The sequence below is a fragment of the Mesoplodon bidens genome (genome assembly GCF_964165515.1).
Source record: "Mesoplodon bidens genome assembly, chromosome: 15".
Taxonomy (NCBI): Eukaryota; Metazoa; Chordata; class Mammalia; order Artiodactyla; family Ziphiidae; genus Mesoplodon; species Mesoplodon bidens.
Window position 1 is genome coordinate 16395278 of NC_138171.1, and position 26459 is coordinate 16421736.

The following is a 26459-nucleotide window of genomic DNA, read 5'->3' on the forward strand; positions in this document are numbered from 1 at the left end:
AAAAAAAAAAAAAAAAATCAGGAAGAAGAAACCCCATACATGTCAGTGTTTTAATTTTGATTGACTCAGAGATAGTTAAAACATACAGTCGAATGTGGAAGGCCATGTCCCAGGACCTCTAGAATGAATGGAGTCTCCGAGACTCTAGTCTGGTTTCAGGGCTAACTAGGAGGTGGGGGAGAGTGAGAGAAGTGTTTTCCAGGAGAGCTGAGGAGAAAGGACATCCGTGTACCTGTGGGGTCCTTTGCGCCAAGGTAAAGTAGGTGTTTGCGATGCTGTCCACTTGCAGGTAAGCCAAGGGCTGCCTGACCCTGGTTTCCAGGCTGCGTATTTGAGGGACTGGGTTGGGAGACTTATCACTTCTCCTGTCTTCTCTACCAGGACATGGCTCCCCGAAGGTGTGTCTGAGTGCCTAGGAGGTGAGTAGGTGGGGGAGCCTGGGAGCCACCCCTGACTGACATCTTAATTTCTGGAGCAACAGTATTCAGGCCCTGCCTGAGCAAGCTGCTTGTCACCCTTTCCCAGCTCCACTCCTTTCATGCCTTCTTGCCTTCCATTTGCATTTCCTGAGCATGTTTCTTCTGCCATGGGCCCCCATGCTGCTGGGGAGTGATGCAGGGCTGAACAGGTGGGGGTGGAAGCTGACTTATCTAGAGTTATTAGAAGCCTTGGACTGGAGCAAGCAGACTGTATTCAAATCCTGCCTATCATTCCCTCAGCTGTATGATCTTAGGCAAGTCACTTAACCTCTCTGGGCTTGTTAGTCATCTATGAAATGGGGATGATTCTTTCTACGTCATTGGTCTTTGACTGGTTTAATGAAATGATGGGTAGGAAAGTAAGTTCTAAGCTTTAAAATATTGGGTGCCTATGAGGACTGCTTTTTACTGAAGAGATTTACTTTGCCTGGTGAATGTCTCTCTCAGAAGCCTGGGCACTGTAAGTTCTACATGTCCCCAATAACCTGAAATGGCTTGGTGTCTTTAATATAATTTTTTAAATGTAGCATTGACTAAAATCAATAACAACTAGCAGCATTTGTTCTGAATTTTTTAATCTGCTGCCTGACTTTTTTTTTTTTTTTTTTTCGGTACGCAGGCCTCTCACTGCTGTGGCCTCTCCTGTTGCGGAGCACAGGCTCCGGATGCACAGCCTCAGCGGCCATGGCTCATGGGCCCAGCCGCTTTGCGGCATGTGGGATCTTCCCGGACCAGGGCACGAACCCGTGTCCCCTGCATCGGCAGGCGGACTCTCAACCACTGCGCCACCAGGGAAGCCCTCCCAGCCTCCTTTGTAGCTGGGTGAAGCCTGGTAATTAAATTCTCACCCATGGACCGTGTGTGGAAGTCACATGACCCTCTTCAACAGCTGGGCCTTAAAATACTGGACATGTGCTCTAACATCCTGTATATCCTTTCCTATTGGATAAAACCTGGCCGTGGGAATTCCCTGGCAGTCCAGTGGTTAGGACTCAGAGCTTCACTGCCTTGGGCCTGGGTTTGATCCTTGGATGGGGAACTAAGATTCCTCAAGCCATGCGGTGCAGCCAAAAAACAAACAAAAGACCTGGCCTCCCCAGATCCAGCCTTGGGCCCCCCCAAGCAGCCATCCGTCATCTCTTCCTTCTCACCAGAAGTGAAATGGTCAAAACATTGGTGAGAGTCAGGGGCTTCCCTGGTGGCGCAGTGGTTGAGAGTCCGCCTGCCGATGCAGGGGACACGGCTTCATGCCCCGATCCGGGAAGATCCCACATGCCGCGGGGCGGCTAGGCCCGTGAGCCATGGCCACTGAGCCTGCGTGTCCGGAGCCTGTGCTCCGCAACGGGAGAGGCCACAGCAGTGAGAGGCCCGCGTACCGCAAAAAAAAAAAAAAAAAGCATTGGTGAGAGGAGAGTCAGACTCACTGAGTCTCAACGTCGTACCTCCATCCCTCTGGCCCCAAACTCTGGAAACGAGAACTAGATGGACAACACAGGTTTAGAAATGAAAAGCAGCTGCTCCTCCTCGATGCTTTTTATTGGGGGCTTTCAGTGGTTTCTAAGCATGAGTGGCAGTGACACCCAGACCCTCTCCCAACATGCAAAAGGCACAGGGAAGTGAGACGCCACAAGGACGGGCAGCGTGGATGCAGAAACCCCCCTGCATGGCATGGTAGGGCGTGGGGGGAGCCCCGAGAGTGAAGGGGAAAGCAGACGTTAACAGAGATGGCTTTGGCAGAGGCTGGAGGAGGGACCTGAAGGCCATCCACCTCCAGACCCACCCCTGCACTCCGGCCAGGACTGAACTTCCGAGAGAAGATCAATGTGGCTTTTCCTGAAAGTCCACCTCACATGGTGGGAAAACTCAACTCCGGGTGGGAAGAGGAGGATGGACCCTGCCTTCAGGGACTTCCGGTAAAGTGAGACCAAGCACACTGGCCAGATCAAGAGGGGAATGGGAGGGTGTGCTCATGGCGTCGGCCCCAGACATGGCCTGTGGCTGGAAGTCACTGCCTTGGCTCTGCCAGTGCTGTCTCAGTTCACTTCCAGGAGAAGAATGAAGCCCCTTCCAGTCTTCAGGGGCCTCCCGTGGGGTCTCCAGGTCTCCAGCCCCACCCAGAGGTAGCGCTTAGAAGCGTCAAGTCTTGATGTTGGCTTTGTCCTGTGGAAGAGTTCCCTGGGCAAGAGGGAAGGGGAAGCCAGGGGTCAGGCCCTCCGAGCCCCCAGCACCTCCCAGAATCTGGGCCCTGGTGAATGAAATGACCTGGGACTCACCTCAGATCCTAACCAGTCCCCACAGTTCCATCTTGAGACCTTGAATCGAAAAAAAAAAAGGCATTCGTGTTTTTGTTTGTTTCTCTCTCTCTCCCACTCACTTTCTCTCCTTTAGTAGAACCATGGCCTCAACTCACAGCGTTGGCAACATCTACTCCTAAACTATGGAATGTTTTCAGACTGACGATAGAATTACTCCGAACGAGGGGTGGGAGGGGCTGTCCAAGTGTGCATGAGACAGTGCGTTACTGAGAGCTCACTGGGAATCACACAGGACAGAGACACCAACAGTCAGACACCAAGCCCGGGGCCTGGCTCTAGATGTATTTTTTCTTGAGGTACCAGTAGGCAAAGTAGCCCATCCCACCCAGGGAGCCCATGAGGAAGGATGCCCCAAAGAAAGATGGGGGTTTCCGCTTGACCAGCCGGAACGCGTTGGGGATGACTGCTGACAGCAGAGTGGTGTGGATGTCGCCCAGAACTTTCCGGAAGGCAAAGCGTTTCTGGACCCTCTCAAAGAAGGACTGCAGGTTGGGCCGGCTGCCATCTTCCCAGTATTTCTTGGACAGTCCCAGGAATTTGAGGCGGTGCAGGGTGGCTCCCAGGAGGACATCAGCAAGGGTAAAGGCACGGCCGCAGAGCCACAGCTCACGTTTCTGCCCTAGAAGGGAAGGGACAGGAGATAGGGGAGGAGAGGGGCCAGCTCTTCTTCCCCCATACGCTCCCTCCTCTCTCAGTAACGTCTCTGGCTTCTGTCTGCCTGCCATAGTGTTTCCCCAAGATCACCCACTCCTGTACTTCTTTCATGATTTTTGCCAGATGCATATACTACCTCTATTATTTGTTTTCTTTAAATCAACTGACTTATTAAATGCAAATATATGTATTTAAACTCTGGATTCGTATATCCCACTGCCCATTTTCCAGCTCTACTTGCGTGTCCACTGTGCATCTTAAACGCGACATGTCCCAAACTGAATTCCTGATCATCACCCCCAAACCCACCACATTCATCCCCATGTCAGTAACAGCACCTCCATCCTTCCAGCCACTCAGGCCAAAAGCCTCAGGCCATGTTGAATTCTTCACTTTCTTTCACATCCCACATACACTTTGTCAGCAGTTCCCATCAACTTTATTTTCAAAATACATCCAAAGTTTGATGTTATCTCCGATGTTACCATCCTGGTCCTAACGACCATTATCGTTTGCCTTTGACTCCCTAGAGTCTATTCTCAGCACAGCAGAGAGAGGAATCCTGTTAAATCTTAAGTCAGATCATGTCCTTCTCTCTGATCAAAGCCCTCTAATGGCCCCATCATAGAGTAAAAGCTGAAGCCCTTCTAATGGTCTAAAGGTCCTACGTGATCTGGCCCCCAGGTACCTTTCAGACCTAGGAGACTACTTTTTCCCCCTTGACTCACTCCTTTTTTTTTTTTTTTTGGCTCTGCTTTATGTCTTGCAGGATCTTAGTTCCCCAACCAGGGATTGAACCCAGGGCCACAGCAGTGAAAGTGCCGAGTCCTAACCACTGGACCACCAGGGAAGTCCCCCGCCTTGACTCACCCTTCTTCAACCACACTGCCCTCCTTGCAGTTCCTCATTCCAGGCACGTTCCCACCCCAGGGCCTCTGCACTTGCTGTTCCCTCTGCCTGGAACACTCTTCCCCCACAGAGCTACAGGGCTTACTCCTCCACCTCTTTCAGGTCTTGGCTCAGTGCCATCTTCTCGGGGGGCTTCACTGACCACCCAGTTAAAATTGAAACCCCAATCCCAGCAGTCACTGTCCTCCTCCCCTGCTCTGTTTTCTTCCATACAACTTTTCCCCGGTGTTCCACCATATACTGTACATGCTCATTTTGTTTATTGCCTGTCACCCTCTACCAGAATGGAAACTCCATGAGGGCAGGAATTTGCAATCTGTCTTGTTCACAGCTGTATCCCCTGCACCTAGAACAGTGCCTGGCTCACTAAATCTTTACTTAATGAGTGATGAATGAGAAAAGACACTGTATCACTAACAGTATCATTTGCCATAACCTATGTGCAATGATATAAGTACATTTAACAAAAAACAAAACAAACACTATTAAATTCCAGCTGGATACTACTGCCTGCCCAAAATCCCTGAGCCCAAGACTTGTTTTGTTTATTTGTTTGAAGAAAAGGGCAGGTATTAATACATAACCCCTTTATAGGAATTAAATACTAGCATCATACTAATACTTTCTTTAATACAATCAAAAGAATTAAAAAGAGAATAATTCTCATTATGTGGTTTTATATTATTTATCGCCATGGTCACGTGACGTCTAAAATTAGCCTGTGTATTTAGGAAACACTAGACTTGAAATTCTGGAGCCCCTTTGGTCTCCTTCATCACTGCTTTGCTCAAAAACCTGAAATTCTCCCCACTGACTACACATTAATGTCCAGATTCCTCTGCGTGGCTTTTAAGCCCTTTCAGTAGTTGGATGAGCTCCAATGTATTGGGTTGGCCAAAAAGTTCGTTTGCTTTTTTCTAGAACATCTTATGAAAAACCCAAACGAACTTTTTGGCCAACCCAGCACTTCTCTGACCTTCACTTCTCACAAATTGCCCACTTGCCCACTCTTCCCCTCAAGCAAGCCACGCCCATTTCGGCCTCTGGGCCGTTGCCCCTGCTGCACCCCATGCCTGGAATGCTCTCCCCTTCCTCTCCACTTCCGGTGAGGTCTGCTTTCTTGGGAAGCTTGCTTCTGCCCTTTTGTAGAGGTGCTCCTTTCAGCTCAGAAATTCCATGAATCTAATACCCTTCACCCTCACAGCCTGAGCCTCCCCCTTTCACTCTGTGTCCTTATGTTCATTCATTCATCCAACAAATGTTTATCTGGTAGTATGTGCTGGGCATGAAGACATGACAAGACACAAATGTCTTCCCTCCAGAGGCTCACGGTCTCAGGGGAGGAGGAGCTAAAGTGTAATGAAGGCTCTGATCAGAAGTTTGTTCTTGAATATGGAACCTTCCAGATGCCTGTTAGACTTCTGAGGGGAGATGATGTGTCTGCAGTTAGAGGTACAGGTGCACAGCATCATCAAGGGCGTGAGTGGAGACAGAGCTGAGAACAAAACCAAGGACTGAGCTTCGGGGCCTCAAGATTTAGCTACTGGGCAACAAGAAGCAACCAGCGAAGGAGTAGCCACTGAGGTGGGAGACGACCCAGGAGAGTGTGGTGTCCCAGAAGCCAAGATAAGAAAGTGTTCCAAGGACAGAGCGCTCAGCTGGCTTCAGACGCTGCCGGGAAGTCACAGAAAAGGAGCTGAGAATTGGCGATTGCATTTGGCGACTGGTGACCTTGACAAGAACAGTGGGAGTAGATGCTGACGATGAAAGCCTGGTTGGGAGGGAGTCCAAGACAGAAAGGGAGGAGAGGAATCAGAGACGGTGAGCAAAGGTCACCCTTTCAAGGAGTTTTGCTGTCATGGGAAGGATATGCCGATAATGTGAGACAGGTCAAGAGTGTTTTGGGGGACTTCCCTGGTGGTGCAGTGGTTAAGAATCCTCCTGCCAATGCAGGGGACACGAGTTCAAGTCCTGGTCCAGGAAGATCCCACATGCTGTGGAGCAGCTAAGCCCGTGCGCCACAACTACTGAGCCTGCGCTCTAGAGCCCAGGAGCCACAACTACTGAGCCCACACGCCACAACTACTGAGCCCGCGTGCCTAGAGCCCGTGCTCTGCAACAAGAGAAGCCACCGCAATGAGAAGCCCGCGCACTGCAACAAAGAGTAGCCCCCGCTTGCCGCAACTAGAGAAAGCCCGTGCACAGCAACAAAGACCCAACACAGCCAAAAATGAAAAAATAAATAAATAAATAAATAATTTTTAAAAAAGAGTGCCCTTTTAAGTTGGGAAGAAAAAAACAGCACGTTGATAGGAATGATTGAGCTGAGAGGAGGTGATGCTACGGGAGAGAGTGGAGAGAATTACTGATGTGGTGTCCTTGAAGGGATGAGCATGGGTGGCATCAAGTACACAAGGGAAGGGACTAGGCTTAGCTAGTTCAAGAACAGTTTATCCTTGGTAACAATAGGGAGTACAGGGCACCGTCTTTCAACAAATCTAAGCTGCTGTCTAATGTAAGACATCTACCTGAGAGAGTACTTCATCATACATATGTATGTATCTCCACTGACACGTAGGCCTCTTTCAATGGGTACATTTTTATTTGGGTCTGTGTGTGGACCTATGTGTCTGCATCCTGCATGCTGTGTATGTTTACCCATGTGAATGCCTGCTCAAATCCATGAAGCTGGTTGTGTATTAGCATGTAGACAGCTGCACACATGGGCATCTGCATCCATGCAGTGGGGGGATTACCACATGCATAAGTGAAGTGTATGCCCACGTGCACTTGGTGTTTGCCTGCAGACAGATGTTCATGAGTGTGTAAGCATGCATCACTATTTAAGTATGTCCATTCCTGTATTTCTGTTTGTAGGCAAATACTGCTAGCCATGACTGCATAATGTCCGTGGGCACGGGTAGCTAGCTATCTGGCATGTCACCAGAAGGTCTTCGGTTTCCCCCACTCCTGCAACTGTGGATTCCCTTTGCCAAGTTGCAGCCCTGGATGAACCCTGTCTTGTGCCTTCTCCAAGTCTGCCAGCTGAGTGTGCTGGAGACAGTTACCCTTACCAGTTACACTTTAAATCCTGACCACAAAGCCCGGGAGGGCCAGCAGCCCTGCCCGGTCCTGTAGCAGTCCTGTAGCAGCTCTGGGGGATACTCGCTTCACCGCCCCCTGCAGAGAGACGCACATCTTTCATCTTCTCTCCTCACACCCGGTGGTTTTCTCTGCTGATGACGTCACCTCATGCTTCATTCAGAAAACAGGAACCTTCAGACCTGAAAGCCCTTACCCGCCACCATGAATCCCACAACGCCAGGCCCCTGCATTTACCACCTGCTGACACAAGGGAGGGTGTGAGCCACCTACGCTCAAGGTCAGGTCCTCCGTGGTCCGCTGCACCCACCCTTTCCCTTTCTAGAGCCACTCTCCTCCCCTCCCCACGCTGCTCTGCGTGGAGGCCAACTTGACGGATACACTGATGGGACTCCGTGCCCTCTGGCTCCAGGGGTGTTGGCCAGTGGGGAGCAGAGGTGGGAGACAGGATGGTGGGCGAGGGTGAGGTCAGAGTCTTACTTCCCTCAGTTTTTTCTCTGCAGGTTGCCATGGGCTGGCTGTGTTGTTTTGTTTATTTGTTTCTTTTTGGCCACACCAGGCAGCAGGCAGGATCTTAGTTCCCCGACCAGGGATCGAACCCAGAAAGTCACAGCTCCTGTCAGGTGGCCCTCTTTGTCCTGGTTCCTGAAACTGCCCCCATCGCTCACAACCCCAGGTCCAGGTACTGCACTTTTCCTTGTGGTTTCCCTGTGTCGTGCCCACACATTTGTAAACAGCCTCTTTATGAAGGCCTCTTTGATTTACCCAATTTGAGGGTGCCCTGTGTGTCCCCTGGGGACCCTGCCTGAAGCACACCCTCTCAATCCTCTTTGGTCCTGCATCACTGATTTCTCCTTTCCACTGAGGCATTTCTACCAGCCTGAAAACACGCTGTTGTATCTCCTATCTTGAAAACATTCCTCCCTTCGCCCCACAGCCTTCTTCAGGCACCACCCCATTTCTCTATTCCCTCTACAGCTAAACTTCTCAAAAGGGTTGTCTACACTAGCCATCTTCACACCTCACCTCCCATTCACTCTTCAGTCATTGCCCTCACACTCCAGTGAAACTGCTCTTGGCAAGGTCACCACCAACAGCCATGGGACAAAACCCAAGGGACGCTTTCCTATCCTTGGTTTATTCAGCCTCTCAGCTGCATTTGACACTGTTCTCCCTCCTTGAAACACAATCCTTTCTGGGTTCTATGACAAGAGTCCTCACACCTCACTAGCCACTGTGTCTTATCAGCTTTGCCAGCTCGTCTGCCTTTAGCCTTCTCTCAAGGAGGGGGACCCTCAGGGCAGATGTGGTAGTTTTAAAATATGAAACAGTGCTTGTCTTTCTCTGTGGAATCTAAAAAAGAATATAAACACATGTATATGCAGAACAGAAACAGAGTCACAGATATAGAAAATAAACTAGTGAATATTACTCAGCCACTAAAAAGAATGAAATAATGCTATTTGCAGCAACATGGATGGACCTGGAGATTATCATACAAAGTGAAGTAAGTCAGAGAGAGAAAGACAAATATCATATGATATCACTTATATGCGGAGTCTAAAAAAAAATGATACAAATGAACTTATTTACAAAACAGAAACAGACTCACAGACTTAGAGACGGGGGAAGGGTTGGGGGAGGGATAGATTGGGTGTTTGGGATTGACATGTATACACTGCAATATTTAAAATAAAATACCTTTCCATGAAAAAAAAAAAAGAGAGTGAGAGAGAGGGAGAGAAAATAAACTAGTGGTTACCAAAGGGGAGAAGGAAGGGGGAGGGGCAAATTAGGGGTATGGGATTAAGAGATACAAACTGCTATGTGTAACATAGACAAGCAACAAGGATATACTGTATCGCACAGGGGATTATGGCCATTATCTTGTAATGACTTTTGATGGAGTACAATCTAAAAATACTGAATTACTACGCTGTACACTCGAAACTAATATAACGTTGTAGGGAATTCCCTGGCAGTCCAGTGGTTAGGACTCCACACTTTAACTGCCCAGGGCCCGGTTCAACCTCTGGTCGGGGAAATAAGATCCTGCAAGCTGAGCAGCGCAGCCATAAATATAATATAATATAATATAGTATAATATAATATAATATAATATAATATAATATAAAGTTGTAAATCAACTATACTTCAATTTAAAAAAAAGAAAAAAATACTCTCACAGATTACTTGATCCTTATCTCTTTGGTGGAGCCCAATTTTTCTCCCCTTGAATATGGGCTGTATTTAATGCCTTGCTTCAAATGAATAGAATGTGCCAGAAGTGACAGAATGACTTCCAAGGGTAGGTCATAAAAGATAATGTGGCTTCCGCTGCTTCTGTCTCTCTGGGATCACTTGCTCAGGGGAAAGCTGGCTGCCGTGTTGTGAAGAAACTCAAGCAGCCCTAATAAGATGCCCATGTAGCGAGGAGCTGAGGTCTCTGGCCAACAGCGGTGGGGAACTGAGACGTCTAGTGAAGACCCACGTGAATGAGCCATCGTGGACCCTTCAACTCAGGGTGTTGCAGCCCCAGCCAACAGCTTGACTTAGAGACGGGGAAAGAGTCGTGGGGAGGGATAGATGCATCATGCATCTATCCCTGCATCATGCAACCCTGAATTAGAAACACTCAGCCAAGCTGCTCCGAAATTTCTGATTCACGGAAAATGTGTGATATGACAAATGCGTTTTTTTAAAACTATGGCCCTCAGCTCAAATCTAGCCTGCTGCCTGTTTTTATTTATTTATTTATTTATTTATGTATTTTTGGCTGTGTTGGGTCTTCGTTGCTGCACACGGGCTTTCTCTAGTTGCGGCGAGTGGGGGCTACTCTTCATTGCAGTGCGTGGGCTTCTCATTGCGGTGGTTTCTCTTGTTGCAGAGCACGGGCTCCAGGCACACGGGCTTCAGTAGTTGTGGCACGCGGGCTCAGAAGTTGTGTCTCGTGAGCTCTAGAGCGCAGGCTCAGTAGTCGTGGCACACGGGCTTAGTTGCTCCGCGGCATGTGGGATCTTCCCGGAGCAGGGCTCGAACCCGTGTCCCCTGCATTGGCAGGTGGATTCTTAACCACTGCGCCACCAGGGAAGCCCGACAAATGCTTTTTTTTGTTTGTTTAAGCCGCTGAGTTTGGGAGCAGTTTGTTATAAGCAATAAGTAACTAATAAGCAGGTCTTGATTCCTCTTTCTGTCTCTCTCCACTGCCCTCTAGGTGACATCATCCAATTTTACGCCTTTAATCACCGTGTATATGCTGAAGACTTGCAAATCTCCATCTCCAAATTCTGACCTCTCCTTTGAAAGTCAGACTAGAATACCTAATGGCTTATGTGACATCCCCTCTTGGGTCTTGTCAAAGCATCTCAAACTCACTGTGTCCCAAACTGAACTCTTGGGTCCCCCTTACCTATATCAGGAAATGGTACTACTCAGTAGCTCAGACCAAAACCTCATGAGTCATCTTTGATTCCTTTATCCCCTCTTACTCCACTCCCTCCAATACCCTCGACCTTTCAGCAAGTTCCTGCCCATTTTATCTCCAAAATACCTCTCAAGCCTTTCATGCCTCCCCATCTCCACTGCCACCACCTCAGTCCAAGCCACCACCATCTCATCTGGGCTTCTGTCTCCCTTGAAATCCATTTTCACAGCAACCAGAGTACTTTAAAAAGTAAAATCAGAACACCTCACCCCTGAGTAGATTGCAAAAATGGCCACAAATTCCTCCCATTCCTGCACGCTTGCCCCTTTGCAAAGGCTTTACTACTTCTGCTGTCAAGAGGCAGAGTCCAACCCTCTACACTTTTTTTTTTTTTTTTAGCGGTACGTGGGCCTCTCACTGCCGTGGCCTCTCCCATTGCGGAGCACAGGCTCCAGACGCGCAGGCTCAGCGGCCATGGCTTACGGGCCCAGCCGCTCTGCGGCACGTGGGATCTTCCCGGATCGGGGCACGAACCCGTGTCCCCTGCGTCGGCAGGCGGACTTTCAACCACTGCGCCACCAGGGAAGCCCCCTCTACACTTTTAATCCTGGCTCTGCCATGTCACTTGCTTTAGCCAATGGGGCTTTCGTAAATGTGACACAAGTAGAGGCTTAAAACATATTTGCACCTTGGGGCTTTGCTCTCTTGCTTCTCTCAGTATCCCTGTGACCACCATCATATGAAGAGACTGGCTTAGCCTCCTGGATGATGGGCAACATGTGGTCCAGCTACTTCCATTGGCCCCTGAACACTCTTCTGTAATGGCCCCTCTCCAGCACCCTCTCTGATAGAAATGAGAAAGTTCCTTCTTGAGGTGTGTATTGTTTTTACTCATTTAGCCATACTCTGCTTTTTTCTAGAAAGGATTTATGGCAGCTGGCTTCAGCATGCATGACAGTGTTCCTGTTCAGGACCTTAGGTATCTGTGTGTGCCATTTGCTTGAGGGAGGCCTCAGCTGTGAAATGCTGGAAGAACATTGGACCCATTGAGAGGGAACCTGTTCTTACCCTATGCCATTTAAGAGCTGTGTGACCTTGAGCGAGTCACTTTATCTCTCTGAGCCTTAGTTTTCTCACCTGGAGAATGCACATGCCTTTAGCTGTCATATGTAATTAACTAGTATGTTCCAGGCACTGTGCCGAGTGCTTTTCATTTTTTAAAGAGTTCAACAAGATGGAGTTTAGGTTTTAAGTTCTACTATTACCATCCTGTTTCACAGATGTTGAAACTGAGGCTCCAATAAGGAAAGGAACTTGCCCAAGTCACACAGTATAGGCAGCAAAGCTAGGACCCTAACTCATATCTGTCTCACTCTAAACCCATCTTTTAGAACACCGTGCTCCACAACCTTCCCACATACACAGACACCTCTGTGTGTGTGTGAAGCTATGAGTGTAGCAGTGCATGTTGAATGGGTTCCACAAATTTGCGTTGTCGAGGAGACCAGACTAACAGGGTACCTAAAATAGAGCAAAATGGGAAGGTCCAGAATGAAATTTGAAGAAGGGTGGTGGCAAAGATGGTGTATAGATGGAAAAAGGGGCAGAGTGGTAAGGAGAGGGTACTCCAGGCTGGAAGAGCCGCAGGAGCTAAGGTGTGGAGGTGGAAATGTAGCTGGCACGCTCAGGGTCCAGAGAAGAGAGGCACTTGAGAACAGAAAGAGTCAAGGTCAGAGAGTCTGGGTGAGCCCAGATGTCTGGCTCCTACAGCATGAAGGAGCCATAACACCCTTCAGTCGGGGAAAGGGGAGATGGTGTAGTGGATAGTGATCGCCACCACCATTACCATCATCATCTTCAATAACCTTTATTAAATACTGTGTGCTAAGCGCTGATCTAAGCATTCTACATATATTATTTCATGCAGTGTCTCAACATCTCTCTGAGGTAGGTCTTATTATTATCCCCATGTTATGGATGGGGAACTGAGGTCTAGGGAAGTGAAGTACCTGGCCCAGGGTCATTCAACTAGCAAGTGGCCAAGCTAGGACTTAAACTTAGGTCTTTCTGACTCCATGGCCCATGATCCTAACCACCTGGATGGTCCTCTAAGATCTTTGGGGGAAAAGATGCTGGGACTGTCATGGACAGGGTGGGCTGGATGGGCTCCAGCACTCACCTACCCCAGAACTGGCACCCACCCTCGTTCTCAAGCTTCCTCTTCTCCAGCTCAGCCTCGATCTGGTCCAGCACCATGGCCAGCTCCCCCAGGATCTTCTTCAGGTAGCTCACATCATCGTGCTCCAGGATCTTGGCCTAGGGGCAGGACAGGCAGGTGCTAGAGGAGCTGAGTTGGCCTCAATAGAGCAAGGGTGACCAGGGATGGAAGACTCTTGGCCCAAATCCCCTTCTGCAAACCCAGTCTCCTTATATCCCCTTCAGTGTATAGGATACCCCCACTGTTACAAAGCTTCCTCATCTGGTGTTCACAATAGTCCTGTGAGCTTGACTGTCCTGGCCAGATCCCTTTCATGGGGCTGGTACTCTTATACACCAGCTGCTATGAGAGTTGGTTGACAGTGGCTCACAGCTTCCCCTTCAGAGAATTGTTCTCAGCCAATGAGGAGTTTCCTGGAAATACTTGGGAAATAATTGGGTCAATGATTGGCTGATATAAGGGTATAAAAATCTGTTCCTTTGTCTCAAGGTGCATCGACTTTGTGGCACCATTTATCCTCCAGAGCTCCCTGTGGGATCAGGTGAACTTAGCCCCTTCTTCATCCTATCTCATCCTTACTGGGTTCTCCTTAGAGCACTCCCTCAATACCTCGCTTACCCCAGAACCTCTGTCCAATGCTCTGCCCTTAGGGAGACAACCTAAGACAGTAGGAAAGTGAGGCTCCAGGGCGACAGTGACTTGCTCAAGGTCAAAGAGCCAGTAAATGACAGAGGAGACAGGATTGGGAAAGCAAGCCAGTGGTTTTCCCATTTCATGTCCTCAGCTGATTCTCTTAGAACCAGCTTCTTCCAGTTCTTCTTTTCCATGGAAAAGATGGTGGGAAAGGGGAATGAGCAGGCCTGGGGTCACTCACCATGAGCTTCTTCTGTTTAGAAAGGTAGGGCTCAGAGAGCTGGGGCTCCTCTTCATGGTCCAATTTCATGAAGTCCATGGTGGCGTTGGCTAAATGTCCTGGGGAGAGAATAGGAAAGGTCCCATTCTTCTGATACCTGGTGCTCTTCCTTTCCCTTCCCCCCAACAACTTGGAATAGGTCCCATTCAAACACTAGTCCAGGAAGTAACAATATCAACAGGCATAACTAGGAGACACTATGTCATTACAGGCTGTGACATAGGGATGGATGAGACGCCATCCTGCCCTAGACCGTAAAAGAGATACCTACGACATAGCATGATCAATCTCTAATGAAGAGTGAACAGAATGCTGTGGGACCCAGAGGGCCACCTGCCTAGGGCACAAGGTGTCTAGAAACCTCATTGAGGAGGATACTCTAGGGGATGAGTAGGAGTTTGCCGGAAATGAATATCACCCTAAATGTGGACAAGCTCATGCTTCAGTGAATGTCTCCCTCACCCCTTTCTGTAGTGAAGAAACGGATTCAGAGAGGCTAGTAAATTCCACACTAGTAAATGACGAGCAGATTTTGAATCAGGATCTGTCCGATTCTCTTTTTTTTTTTTTTGCGGTACGCGGGCCTCTCACCATTGTGGCCTCTCCCGTTGCGGAGCACAGGCTATGGACGCGCAGGCTCCGCGGCCATGGCTCACGGGCCCAGCCGCTCCACGGCATGTGGGATCCTCCCAGACTGGGGCACGAACCCACGTCCCCTGCAACGGCAGGCGGACTCTCAACCACTGCGCCACCAGGGAAGCCCTCTCCCTACTTACTAATATATCTTAGAGAGCATTCCACATGCCTGTTGTTTTTTTTTAACAGCTGCACAGTATTTCATTGTTTGTATGTACTAGAATTTATCTACCCAGTCCCCAAATCATGGTCAACTGGGTTATTTCCAGCCTCTTGCTATTACCCCTTATGCTGCAATGCATATCCTTGTACATACTTCTTTGGCGCACACATCCAAGTGTCATTGCAGGACAGTCTCCAAAGTGTGGGCCTTTTAATATTCGATATAGAGGGCCAGACTGCCCTCCTGAGAGGTTGTTCAAATTTACTTAGTCCTGCATTGTAATTATCTGGTCATTTGTCTTTCTGCTTCCATGAAACTGTGACCCTGGGTGGGTAGAAGGTGTGACAGTCCCCTTCTGTCCCCAGCCCCCTGCCCAGGGCCTGGGTCATAGGAGACTTCATAAATGTTGTTAAATGTTGTTGACTCAATGGGGACAGGACAATATAAATATGTCCTGAGTCTTGTTCAAGGGCACTCTAAAGAGACAAAATCGAGTGCCACAACCTGGCCCACCTTTGGACATGAGCCTCATTCCTTTGAGAGAGAAGAAGTGACCATTTACCGAGCACCTATTATCTACTTGGAATCATCATGCTTCATCTGTGTATTGGACCCCATGGTGTCTGCATAGAGCCTGGACCAAAGTCAGTAAACAGTTGTTGACGGATGATCTGATTTAATCCAACACTTATTTACTGAGTACTGAAAAAAATGAAAGGACAAAGTAGGTTGTGGGCACCATCAGGCTGGCAGTTAGGACAGTATATGGGGATGCTTGAATCAGAACTCAGAGACCCGGGGCCTTGCAATATCTGGGCAGTCTTCCTTGGTGATGCAAGCCCTGATGTCACTCAGTGCCCTGAGCTGCCAACCCCAGGTGTCTGGGGCTGAGATGCCTGTGGGGAGTTGTCCCAGCTCCCATGGACAGGCAAGCCTCTAGGGGGACAAATAGCCCTATGGCCTCTGTATGGGATGGCAGGACAAGAGGAGGGAGCAGGAGAAGGGAATGAGAGAGAGAGATGCCAGACAGGGAGAGAGACATATTCAGCTCGAAACGGGTTGAGTGAGATGGAGAGCCAGAGAGAGAGAGAGAGAGAGAGAGAGAGCCAGAGTGAGAGACAGAGACAGACACAGGGATGGAGAGAGAGGCAGAGGCAGAGGGGTATCCATGGGGAAGAGGAGAGAAGGCGGAAGAGGGGGGAGAAAGGGAAGAAAGTGAGTAAGAGATACAGGAATGGGAGGAAGAGGGTGGAGGTGGGCGAAGACCGGGTTACCCTGAGGGTTCCGCGCCCCGACCCCGACCCCGACCCCGGGACTCACTGCGGATCTCGGCCGTGGCGTACTTGGGGATCATGGAGTCGGCGGTGAGTTCGGGGTGCAGGATGCAGCCGTGCGTGTAGGCGTCCATGGGCAGCGCGTCCAGCAGCTCGCGGTACTGCAGCACCCGCGCGTGCTGGGGGCTGCCCGCCTCGGGCATCAGCGCCACCACGTGCTCTGCGGGGCACGGCCGGGGGCTGGGCGGCGGCACGCAGGGCCCTGTGTCGGGCCTCCCGCCCCCCTGATTCAGAGAGGCCAGCCTCTGGCACCCCATCCCCCAACCTCAGCATCCCGGAACTGCGACATGTCCCGAAGTTTGGGGCCCATCCCCGTTCCTTGACTCTTGAGAGAAAGTCCCCACCAGGCTGACAGGGGACCTTAGTGATCCTGCCCGCCTACCTCTCCTCACTGGAGCCCTGCCGAGCTGTCCCCTGAGGGGCAACTCCTCACCTGCCCGGGTTTGTTGCCAGGTGGGTCTCTAGGCCTAGTGTTGCCAGACTTGGAGAGAAGCTGGAAACCTGGATGTTTGAAATTGAACTCTCCTTGGTTTTTAAATGTTGGCAACGAATTCATATTCTTTTAAAACAGCGCATGTCCGGGCCCTGATCTCTCAGCTGCATCTGCAGCCTCTGCCGTGGGCACTGAGCTTCTGGACTTGGGCGAGGCCAGAGGGAGGGAAGTAGGGACGGAGGACATAGGGTTCTGTGGGGTTCTGGGGTTCCGGGCCCTGCTCATGTCTGCAAAGTTCTCGGGTGTCCGGGCCCATGTCTGTGGGGCTCCGGAACAGCCTGTGGCCCTGACTATGCTTACCGGGTTTCAGGGGGCTGGGTCCTGGCTGAGCCCTGGCATCCCCGGGAGAGCTGGATCCTGTCTGTGGGGACTTAAGAAGGGGGTCTGGGTCCCGTTCATGCCTGATGGGCTCCAGAGTGTCTGTGGCCGAGCCTGTGACTCCAGAGTCCCCGGGCAAGGAGGCTATAGCCCTAGCCGCTCCAAGGGTGGGTGTCTGGGCCATGCCCTTTCCCTCAGTACCGGGGAGGGGGGTCAGATCTGTGGGGTCCCCGGGGACCTGTGGCCATGCTCCGCGGTTCCTGGGGGGGGCCATCTGAGCCCTGCTTGTAGCCCGTGGTTCCTTGTGGGGGAGCCCGGGCCCACGGGGTTTGCCCAGGCTTCCCAAGGTTCTGGGGCGCTGTCTGGGCCCGCGCGGCCGCCGTACCTCCCGTGAACGTGCGCTCCACGTAGTCGATGATCTGGTCATAGTCGCTGATGATGTTGTCGCGATGGATGATGACGGGCACCTCCTCGCCCAGGTTGAGCCGCATGAACCAGGGCTCCTTGTGCTCGCTCTGCGGCAGGCTGACGTCCCGCTCCTCACATGCCAGGCCCTTCTCGGCGATCACCAGCCGCACCTGCAGGCGCCAGGGTCAGAGCGGGGAAGGCGGGCGGACACACGGGGACACTCTGCCCAGGTGGGGCGGGGTGTGCGGGGAAGGAGGTCAGAGGTCCCACACTGGAGGGGACAAGTGTTGCTTCCAGCCCATTCCTGGGCCCCTGGGGTACGGGATGGGGGATACATCCCCGGGGCCTGGTGGTGGGAGGAACACAGCTCTGCCCTGGGGACAAGGGGCAGAGCTGCCTGGTGGTTACCGGGCTGGGTGTCACTGCTGGACGTACCTGGGATAGGATTTCTGGCTCTTCTGTGTGAGTTTGGGTGGATTCGTTACACTTTCTGGGCTTCATGGTTTTTTTATTTGCAGAATTGAAGTATTAATAGTAGTACCAACACAGAGTCTGGTATATAGATGGTGCTTAATTCATAATTCTCATTATCAGGATTGAACTCTCAGCCTGGCCTCCAAACGTGAATCTGGCCAGGAAATTGGCAGAAATTCTTATCATTACCGTGATCAGTAGCAAAATTTCTCAAATTATTTGAGAAACAAAGTGAAGTGAAAAATAATTTGCCAACATCAGCCTAGCCCTTTATTGTCCCCAGACACCTTCCCATCTGGTTGTTGGATGCTCACAATGGCCTTCCAGAGGAGGGCAGAGCAGAGACTATCTCCCGTTTTTGCTGATGAGAAAATGAAAGTCCAGAGAGGGCGACTAACTGACCCAGAGCCACACAGCCAATTTAGCAGTAGATCTAAAACTAGAAGCAATGGTTCCTGACTCTCAGACCAGTGTTCTCTGCCCTGGGGGCTCCTTCCAGGCAGTCCTGGGCCTGGGCCCTCCTGAGTCTTTCCCTAATCTCCAGGGGGTCCCAGACAAGCATATGACCTGGGAGATGCTAACGGAGAGCCTCCTGACCCAGCCCAACAGTTCTGAGCTGGCAGATGGTTAATGATCACCGAGCCCAACTATCCCCTGCCTGTGGACTGAGACTCAGAAAGTAGGCTAGACTTGTCTAAGGTCCCCCAGCAAAAGGATGGCAAGCTCCACTCCTACGTGCTCCTCCCTACTTCTAGCTCCAGCCCAGGAGAAAGAGAGGGCACCCCTGAGAGAGGCAAAGATCTATTCCTGTTAAGCATCGATGACCCCTATACATACCTAGGTGGTAGTTCCCATTCCCTTCCTGCCTGCCCTGGCATCCTCTTGGCAGGTTCTGCCCAGCCACCCAGCGTCTGGGTCAAGCTGGGATCTCTGAATGGATAGAAACAGAAACTAAATCAGGCCTTTGCCCTTGGCGGGTCCAGACATTTGGCCTTCCATCCTGGCAGGGCATCTGCTCCCAGGGACCACTCCCTGGGCACTGCCCTTGAACTCCAGTGAAGGTGCCTGGTGGGGCTCCTGCCTGGGGAGGGGACTGTCTTTAGAGGAACAACAGTCCTGCTTAGAGCTGCCTCAGGATCACACCAGCAAGCAGCCAAGGAGACTTTCTCCTTTAGCTGAGCTGCAGGCCAGAGCCATGTGCCATCCTGCAGGGGAGGGGGTGGGGGAGGAAGCCAGGCCCAGGGGGGGGCATGCAGCCACCAAGGCCATCTGCCTTCTTTGCCTCCTGGAACTGCGCCAGACTTAGGTGGTCACCACTCAGTGTGACCAGACATCAGCCAACTCTGGGCAAACTATCCCCCCTGTGGGTGCCTGAAAGTCACCCACTGGTGCTTCATTGTCATGGCTAGGTACTGTCCCCCCTCACCCGGGCCCTTGTTTATGAGAAAACAGTGATGGGCTGGGTTGGCGTCTCTGCCCAGCCACTTAGTTGCAGTGTGACTTTGTAAAAGACACTTATAGAGTCTCTGAGTCTTAGTTTATTCATCTCAAATACTTTAAAAAAATTAATAAGCTTTATTTCTTACACCAGTTTTAGGCCTACGGAATCAAATGCCTTTTTTATGTAACATCTTATGGCTTACAAATGCGCCGCTTTTCAACACTTATTTATTGAATGCCTACTCTGTGCCAGGTCTTGTTCTAAGTGCTCAACACTCAGCAGTGAACAAAATAAAGATCCCTGCCCTCAGGGAGCTGACATTCTGGTGGAGGCAGACAGATGAGAAGCAGTTAAAATGAGATGGTGTGTCAAAAGATAGTGAGTTCATCGGAAAAAAGAAAAAATAGAGCAAGGTAAGGGAAATTGGGGGTGCCAGGGCATCAGGGAGGCAAGTGGCAATTTTAAATAGGGTGACCCATCAGGGCAGGCCTCTCTGAAAAGGTGACATTTGAGCAAAGAACAAAGAGAGAGTAGTCCACACAGGGATCCAGGCAGAGGGGACAGCCAGTGCAAAGGCCCTGAGGTGGGAGCATGTCTGACATGTTTGAAAAATGGTGAGGTGGCCATCCTGCTGGAGCAGGATGGATGGAGGTAACAAAAGGAGAGGAGGTCAGAAAGGGTCATGCACAGGGACATTTAATTGAGACTCCTAGACCCAGGGGCCTATGAATAAATTCAGGGAGTCCTCAAACTAGGATGGGAAAATTACAGGTTTATTTTCAGTCATTTCAAGCTGACACTTAGCATCCTCTTCAATTATGAGTGTAGGCAACAAAGCATGGTGGTGTTAGCAGTGCTTATAATACTGTCACCACTAGGAATCAGATATTTTCATCACTTCACAGTTGCTGCAATTACATCCGTCACGACTTCAACATTACAGTAGTTTTTAGTCTTGCCACTAGATCATGTGATACTATGGGTTAATACAGAAACGCATATTATTATGTAACAAATTTGTTTTGAAAATGTGTCCATAGCTTTACTTCAGTATGATTGGTTTTCCTTCTAATCTAATACTCCTATGTATTTGATGTTATTCAATTAGAAGTACTATTCTGAGAAAAGTCCATAGGCTTCCCCCGACTGATGAGTGGGTCCATGACCCAGGCAAGGTTAGATCCTACAGTAGGGCCTGAGGCCATTAGGAGGACTCCGGCTTTTTCCTGGAAGGACTTGTGAGCCACTGTAGGCTTCTGAGCAGAGGAGTAGTGAGATGTGCAGTTCTCGCCTGTGGACCTCCTGGGAGTGGGAGAGGGGGTGGTAAATGGTCAAGGGCAGCATGGACAGGGCTGGGGCGCCAGTGCCCAAGAGCTTGAAAAGTAAGGCCAGGGTGGCAGGTAGAGGTCATTTACTTCCCATCTGCCATGTCTGGGAGGGCCCTCTGCATGCAGGCAAGGCCCTTTAGGACTGATGCGAAAGAAGGAAATGCACCTGCTAAGCCCATACTGTGTGCCAGACACTTAACACATGTCCCTGTCCTTTCAGTCCCCCAGGAATCCTACAGGGTCGGATGTAAATGTCCCCTTTTCCAGATGAGGATGTTGAGGCACAGAGGAGGTGAAGGGACTTGTCCAAGGTCACACAGCCAGTAAGCACTCAAGATGAGACTGGAACCAGGACCATCTGACTGCAGAGCCCATGTGTTTTCCATCAGGCTACACTGCCTCTAGAACCCACCACAGGCCCCTGGGCAAGGGGAAGGCCCTGGCAGAAGAGGCAGGAGAATGCTAGGCTGCCTTGGTCAGAGGCTTGGTCACAAATGGGATTGCAGTGGGTGGTCCCATCCCTGACTAAGGGGCCACCTTAGCCCTGAGCTCATGCTGAATAAGGAATATTCAGGAGGCTCCCTCAGGAAATGGTGATGGGAGGGGCCACCCTCCTACCTCCTGGTCACTGGGGCCTGGCTCCTGAGGTTCTGGGGAGGAGGACATCATGGCATCTGGAGGTCGGTCTGATTCATTCCCAAACCCCCCAGCAACTTGTATAGAGCCTGGCATGCAGTAGGTGTTCAGCATGCATGTATAGAAGAGTCCCAGCATTTCCTTGGTTAACTCCAACCCCTCCTTTACCTAGCACCTTAGTGATATCATAACACCCGTTATTAACAGAGCCTTGACACCATGCCAGGCACTGCGATCAGCGCTTTTTGTGCATCATCTCATGTCACCATCACAATAGCCTTCTGAAGAAGGTACTGCCATTAGCTCCATTTTACAGATTATAAAACTGAGACTTGGGCTTCCCTGGTGGCGCAGTGGTTGAGAGTCCGCCTGCTGATGCAGGGGACGTGGGTTCGTGCCCCGGTCCGGGAAGATCCCACATGCCACAGAGCGGCTGGGCCCGTGAGCCATGGCCGCTGAGCCTGCGTGTCCGGAGCCTGTGCTCCGCAACGGCAGAGGCCACAACAGTGAGAGGCCCGCGTACCGCAAAAAAAAAAAAAAAAAAAAAAAAAACCTGAGACTTTAGGGAAGCAAAGTGACCTGCCAAAAACTCCATGGTGAATTATTGGAGAAGATGGCTCTCCTGCTGGGGACTTTCTGGCCTCATAGTCTGTACTTTGAACTAGGAACTACTCAAAGGGGGATCAGTGGACCAGCTTCATCAGCATCACCTGGTAGCCTGTTAGACTGCAGCATCTTTGGCCCTACTCCAGATCGGCTGAATCAAAATCTCTGGGATGGGACCCAGCATTCTGTGCGTGAACCAGTAATGTATGCTCAAGTTTGACTAGTGCCAGTGTAGAACACTAAGCAGTACCGCCTGTTCAACAACCCTCAGCAATCCTGAGAGGGGGTTGCAATTAGAAGTAGCTATAATTGTTATTATCATCCCATTTTCCAGATGATGGAACTGAGCCTAGACCAAGAATCGAACCAAAGAGCCTGGTTCCAAGGCCATTTCTCTTTAAGGAATCTGTTTCTCCATCTGGAAAATGAGTGAATGGAACAAAAGGATCTCCCAAGGGGAAGAGAAGTCAAAGGGTCAGGCAATGGGTGACCCTTAGGCTCCAGCAGGACTGGCTGCTGGGACCTGGCCATGGTGCTGAATCCGTACCCCACAGAGAGGACAGCCCAGGGTGAGAGACTGCGCTCCTGGAGGCCCCTGGTCTTGCAGGCTCAGTGCTTGGACCTCACCCCCAGGAAGCGGGAACCCCGATAACTCAACACCAGGCTGCATTCCCAACCGCCTTCTAGCTCCCCTGAGTCTGAGATGGGACCGTGTGGCCGTCTGTGCCTTTAAGAGCAAAAAGCACAGACCTTATGGGCCAGCTGAGCTGGTTTGAGGAGATGGGTTAACTCCTCCCTTCTCAGCTCAAGATTGGGGGTGGGGTGGGGGGAGGGCTAGGGTCAGACCCTTCAAGCCCCCATCAGAAGGCCCCCAGCCGGGCAGAAGGGCAGAGGAGCTTTGACCCGCAGGCCTGTGGCATGGGGACAGCAGCGCGGGGGGTGCGGGGGAGAGGGGGAGGGCCTGCGATGGGACTACTGGGGCCGGAGGCTGGACCCCAGGAAGCGCCCCTCCCCCCTCCCCGCAGCAGCAGCCCCCTCCAACAGGCCGCCTTCCCAGCAGTGCCCATTCCCTTCCCCTTGCCTTTGTCTCTCTTCTCAGCTCTTCAACAGACCGGGTCTTTCTGGGAGGGAAAGAGGCAGAATGGGTGTTCCTAGAATTAGGGACGGTGCTCCTGGGGCCCAAGGCCGGGGCAGTCACCTCCCGGGAGGGCAGCCCAGCTTCCCCCGTCCTCCGGGCCCTGAAGCCCCCGATTCTACCCTCCAGTCTCTCCCCAGGTCTTCAGACCCCTTAAGCCCTCCCGGATCCCCTCCCCCAAGCCTCCTGGTGCATCGGTCGGGTTCCCCTGCTCCCTCCGGGCTCTACCTTCTGCGAGCTGAAGGACTGGGTCCAGTGGTACAGAACCAGGCTCTCCTTGGGCCAATGGGCGTGGCTGGCCGCTTCGGGTGCTTCGGGGGCCTCCACCGGCTTGGCCGCATCGCTCTCCAGTGCCGAGATGGGCCACCAGCTGCAGTTGGTGGGGGTCAGGTTATTGGGGGTCGCCATGACAGCCCGAAATGAGAGGGAAGAAAGAAGGAGGCTCCGGCGGTGGCGGCTCTCTCTCGCCCAGCATCACATGGCCTCGCCGAGCCTGTCCCTCTCCTTCGCTCCCTCCCTCCCTTCCCCGTGAATGTCATTACTCAGCCGGGCCAGTGGGGGAGGGGCGAGGGGGATCCCGGGAGCTCCTTTCCCCCTCCTCCCCTTGGCCCACCCCTGGCCTGTGCCGGAAAAGCCACCAGTCCAAGGTCAGGCTCGGTGGAAGGGCACCAGGAGCCATAGGGAAGTGGGCCATGCCCCCAGATAGCTCGAATCTGGCCAGCCACCTGCCGAAGATTCCACCATTATAAACGCATTCTGCCTCTCAAATCTTCTAAAAGGCAAATAGGACAACTGGTGTTATAGAAATACGTTCCTTTTATACATCAGTGTCTGGAAATAGCTCGTCTCTCTTTGAAGCTGCTATTTTCTTTTCTTTTTTTTTTTGCGGTACGCGGGCCTCTCACTGTTGTGGCCTCTCCCGCTGCGGAGCACAGGCTCCCGACGCGCAGGCTCAGAGGCCATGGCTCATGGGCCCAGGCGCTCCTCGGCATGTGGGATCTTCCCGGACCGGGCACGAACCCGCGTCCCCTGCATCGGCAGGCGGACTCTCAACCACTGCGCCACCAGGGAAGCCCCGAAGCTGTTATTTTCTAACTTTTCTCCAGAAGGACCTCTAAGGGCAGAAGGGAACACATTATGATTTATTGAACAAACACTTACATAGCACTCCTGTGTGTCCAGGCACCATCAATTCATTTAACCCTCACAATAATCCTATTAGTCTCACTTTACAGAGGAGGAAACTGAGGTGCGGAGAGGCTAAGTGACCTTGCCCAAGGTCATCTAGCTAGTAAGTGGTGGAGCTGAGATTCGAATCCAGGCTGACCAGCTCCAGAGTCTCTGTTTTTAGCCATAAGGTCATAACGTAACAATAATGTAAACGACAGCACAGCAAGCATTTATCAACCCAAGCACTCTACATGCATCACCTCATTTCATCTGCACAGTAATCATTTTTTCCAGATGAGGGAGGTGGGGCTCAGCGATGTCAAGTCATTCATTTGTCCAAGGTCACACTTTCACCCCAGGAGACTGAGGCATGACTGGAGGAGCCCCGTAATGCCTTTGCTGTCACATAGTTTATCCTAAACATTCATGGGAACTTTACATAAAATTCCTTAATATGTCCTTGCTTACCTTGCTATAATGTTTTATTTATCATTGAGCAACTAGATGCACCAGGAAAATAAGCTTCTCAGTTTGCCCTCCCTTGGCAACTTTGATCTTGGACTTTCAGCTTCCAGAACTGTGAGAAAATACATTTCTGCTGTTTAAGCCACGCAATTTGCAGTATTTTGTTATGGCAGCCAGAGCAGATTAATATGCCTACAATAGAAGCGCATTATTTGTATCTTTCCAAAAGAATTCAAGTTGGGGCTTCCCTAGTGGTGCAGTGGTTAAGAATCCGCCTGCCAATGCAGGGGACACGGGTTCGAGCCCTGGTCTGGGAAGATCCCACATGCTGCGGAGCGACTAAGCCCATGCACCACAACTACTCAGCCTGCACTCTAGAGCCTGCGAGCCACAACTACTGAGCCCGCGTGCCACAACTACTGAAGCCCGCGTGCCACAGCTACTGAAGACCGCATGCTACAACTACTGAAGACTGCGGGCCTAGAGCCCGTGCTCCGCGACAAGAGAAGCCACTGCAATGAGAAGCCCACGCACTGCAACAGAGCAGCCCCCACTCGCCGCAACTAGAGAAAGCCCGCGCACAGCAACAAAGACCCAATGCAGCCAAAAATAAATTAAAAAAAAAAAAGAATTCAAAGTTGGTAATAAAAAAAAAAAAGAGATACTACTGGATTTCCCCTTACTACTGGGGGCAAAGCCGGTCTTGGTCCCCACACTACAGGAAAAGAGGGAGGAATTAGCATGGTCATCTCAGGGTCCTTTAGCCAGGTCCTTTACAGAAATCCCACAAGAAGAGTTTTAATGTCCACACTTGACAGATGGAAAAACAGGCTCGGCAAACAGAAAATGTCTCACCTCGTATCACCACCTAGGAACCAGCAGAGCTGGAGCCGGGATCCGCGTCTACCTGATCCCCAGATACACCTGAGGTTTTGTTGCTGTTTTTTCTTAAAGATTTTTGTTTTTTAGATTTGGACCACTTTTAAAGTCTTTATTGAATTTGTGACCATATTGCTTCTGTTTTATGTTTTGGTTTTTTGGCCACGAGGTATGTGGGATCCTACCTCCCCGACGAGGGATCGAACCCACACCCCCTGCATTGGAAGGTGAAGTCCTAACCCCTGGGCCGCCAGGGAAGTCCCAGCACCTGAGTTCTTTTCTCCTCCTCGTCCTGCCTCCATAGAACAGATGCTGAAATGGTCACAGGGTGGGATGGGGCTGGACCACATCCTTCAGCCAGTAAGGATCACTCAGGAGATTTTGCTTCCAAATTCTGGGCAGGATGAATGGTTCTCCTGGGAATTAAAAGTCACCTGAAGGAATTCACTGTGAAAAATCCTAAGAGCGAATGCATCTAACTTCTACATCTATTACGTCAGGGCCCGCTGACTCAGGAAGCCACAGAGATCAGAGAAATGCCGTAAATATGAGGCTGGCCAGGTATGATCCCACAGGGTGTGGTGGGGATTGTGGCGACTCATAGACCCCAAGTTGGTCTCGTAACAAACATACTTGTGAGCCAGAGCTAAGCCCTCATGTAGTTTGTTTGCAGCCTCTGCTTTTGATAACTTAATTTTTGCCACAATCCTCGAGGCAGTGTGTTAGTTAATATAGCACTAGCTACTGTAACAGCTAAACTGCCAAATCCCAGTGACTTTCTTTACCCAGTTGCAGTTTATTTTTTCACTCACATTAAGTCCAATTAGCAGCCGGTGGGGGAAGGGGCAGGGGGTTCTGTCAACCTGACTTTGTGGCTTCCAAGATCACCCAGGCATTGATATCCAATGGGCATTGATCTTCACGGGCAGATAGTAAAGAGAGAGAGCAGAACGCCAGGT

General features: G+C 50.9%; 1 protein-coding gene across 4 annotated transcripts; it reads right to left on the reverse strand.

The window, feature by feature from the left end:
* Positions 1-1255: 1255 nt before the first annotated feature.
* GDAP1L1 (ganglioside induced differentiation associated protein 1 like 1) lies at positions 1256-23394 on the reverse strand (the record flags this gene model as incomplete). 4 transcript variants are annotated; one of them, XM_081257752.1, is made up of 6 exons in its annotated part: positions 1256-3413; positions 13085-13199; positions 13976-14073; positions 16134-16307; positions 17344-17536; positions 23215-23394. In XM_081257752.1, 6 exons carry the CDS (start codon positions 23392-23394, stop codon positions 3070-3072), a joined length of 1104 nt encoding a protein of 367 aa, XP_081113878.1. In that variant the 3' UTR covers positions 1256-3069. The 4 variants fall into 4 exon arrangements, with proteins under 4 accessions (XP_081113878.1, XP_081113877.1, XP_081113879.1 ...); XM_081257751.1 differs by having other exon boundaries at positions 16134-16349; XM_081257753.1 differs by lacking the exon at positions 16134-16307.
* Positions 23395-26459: the final 3065 nt, after the last annotated feature.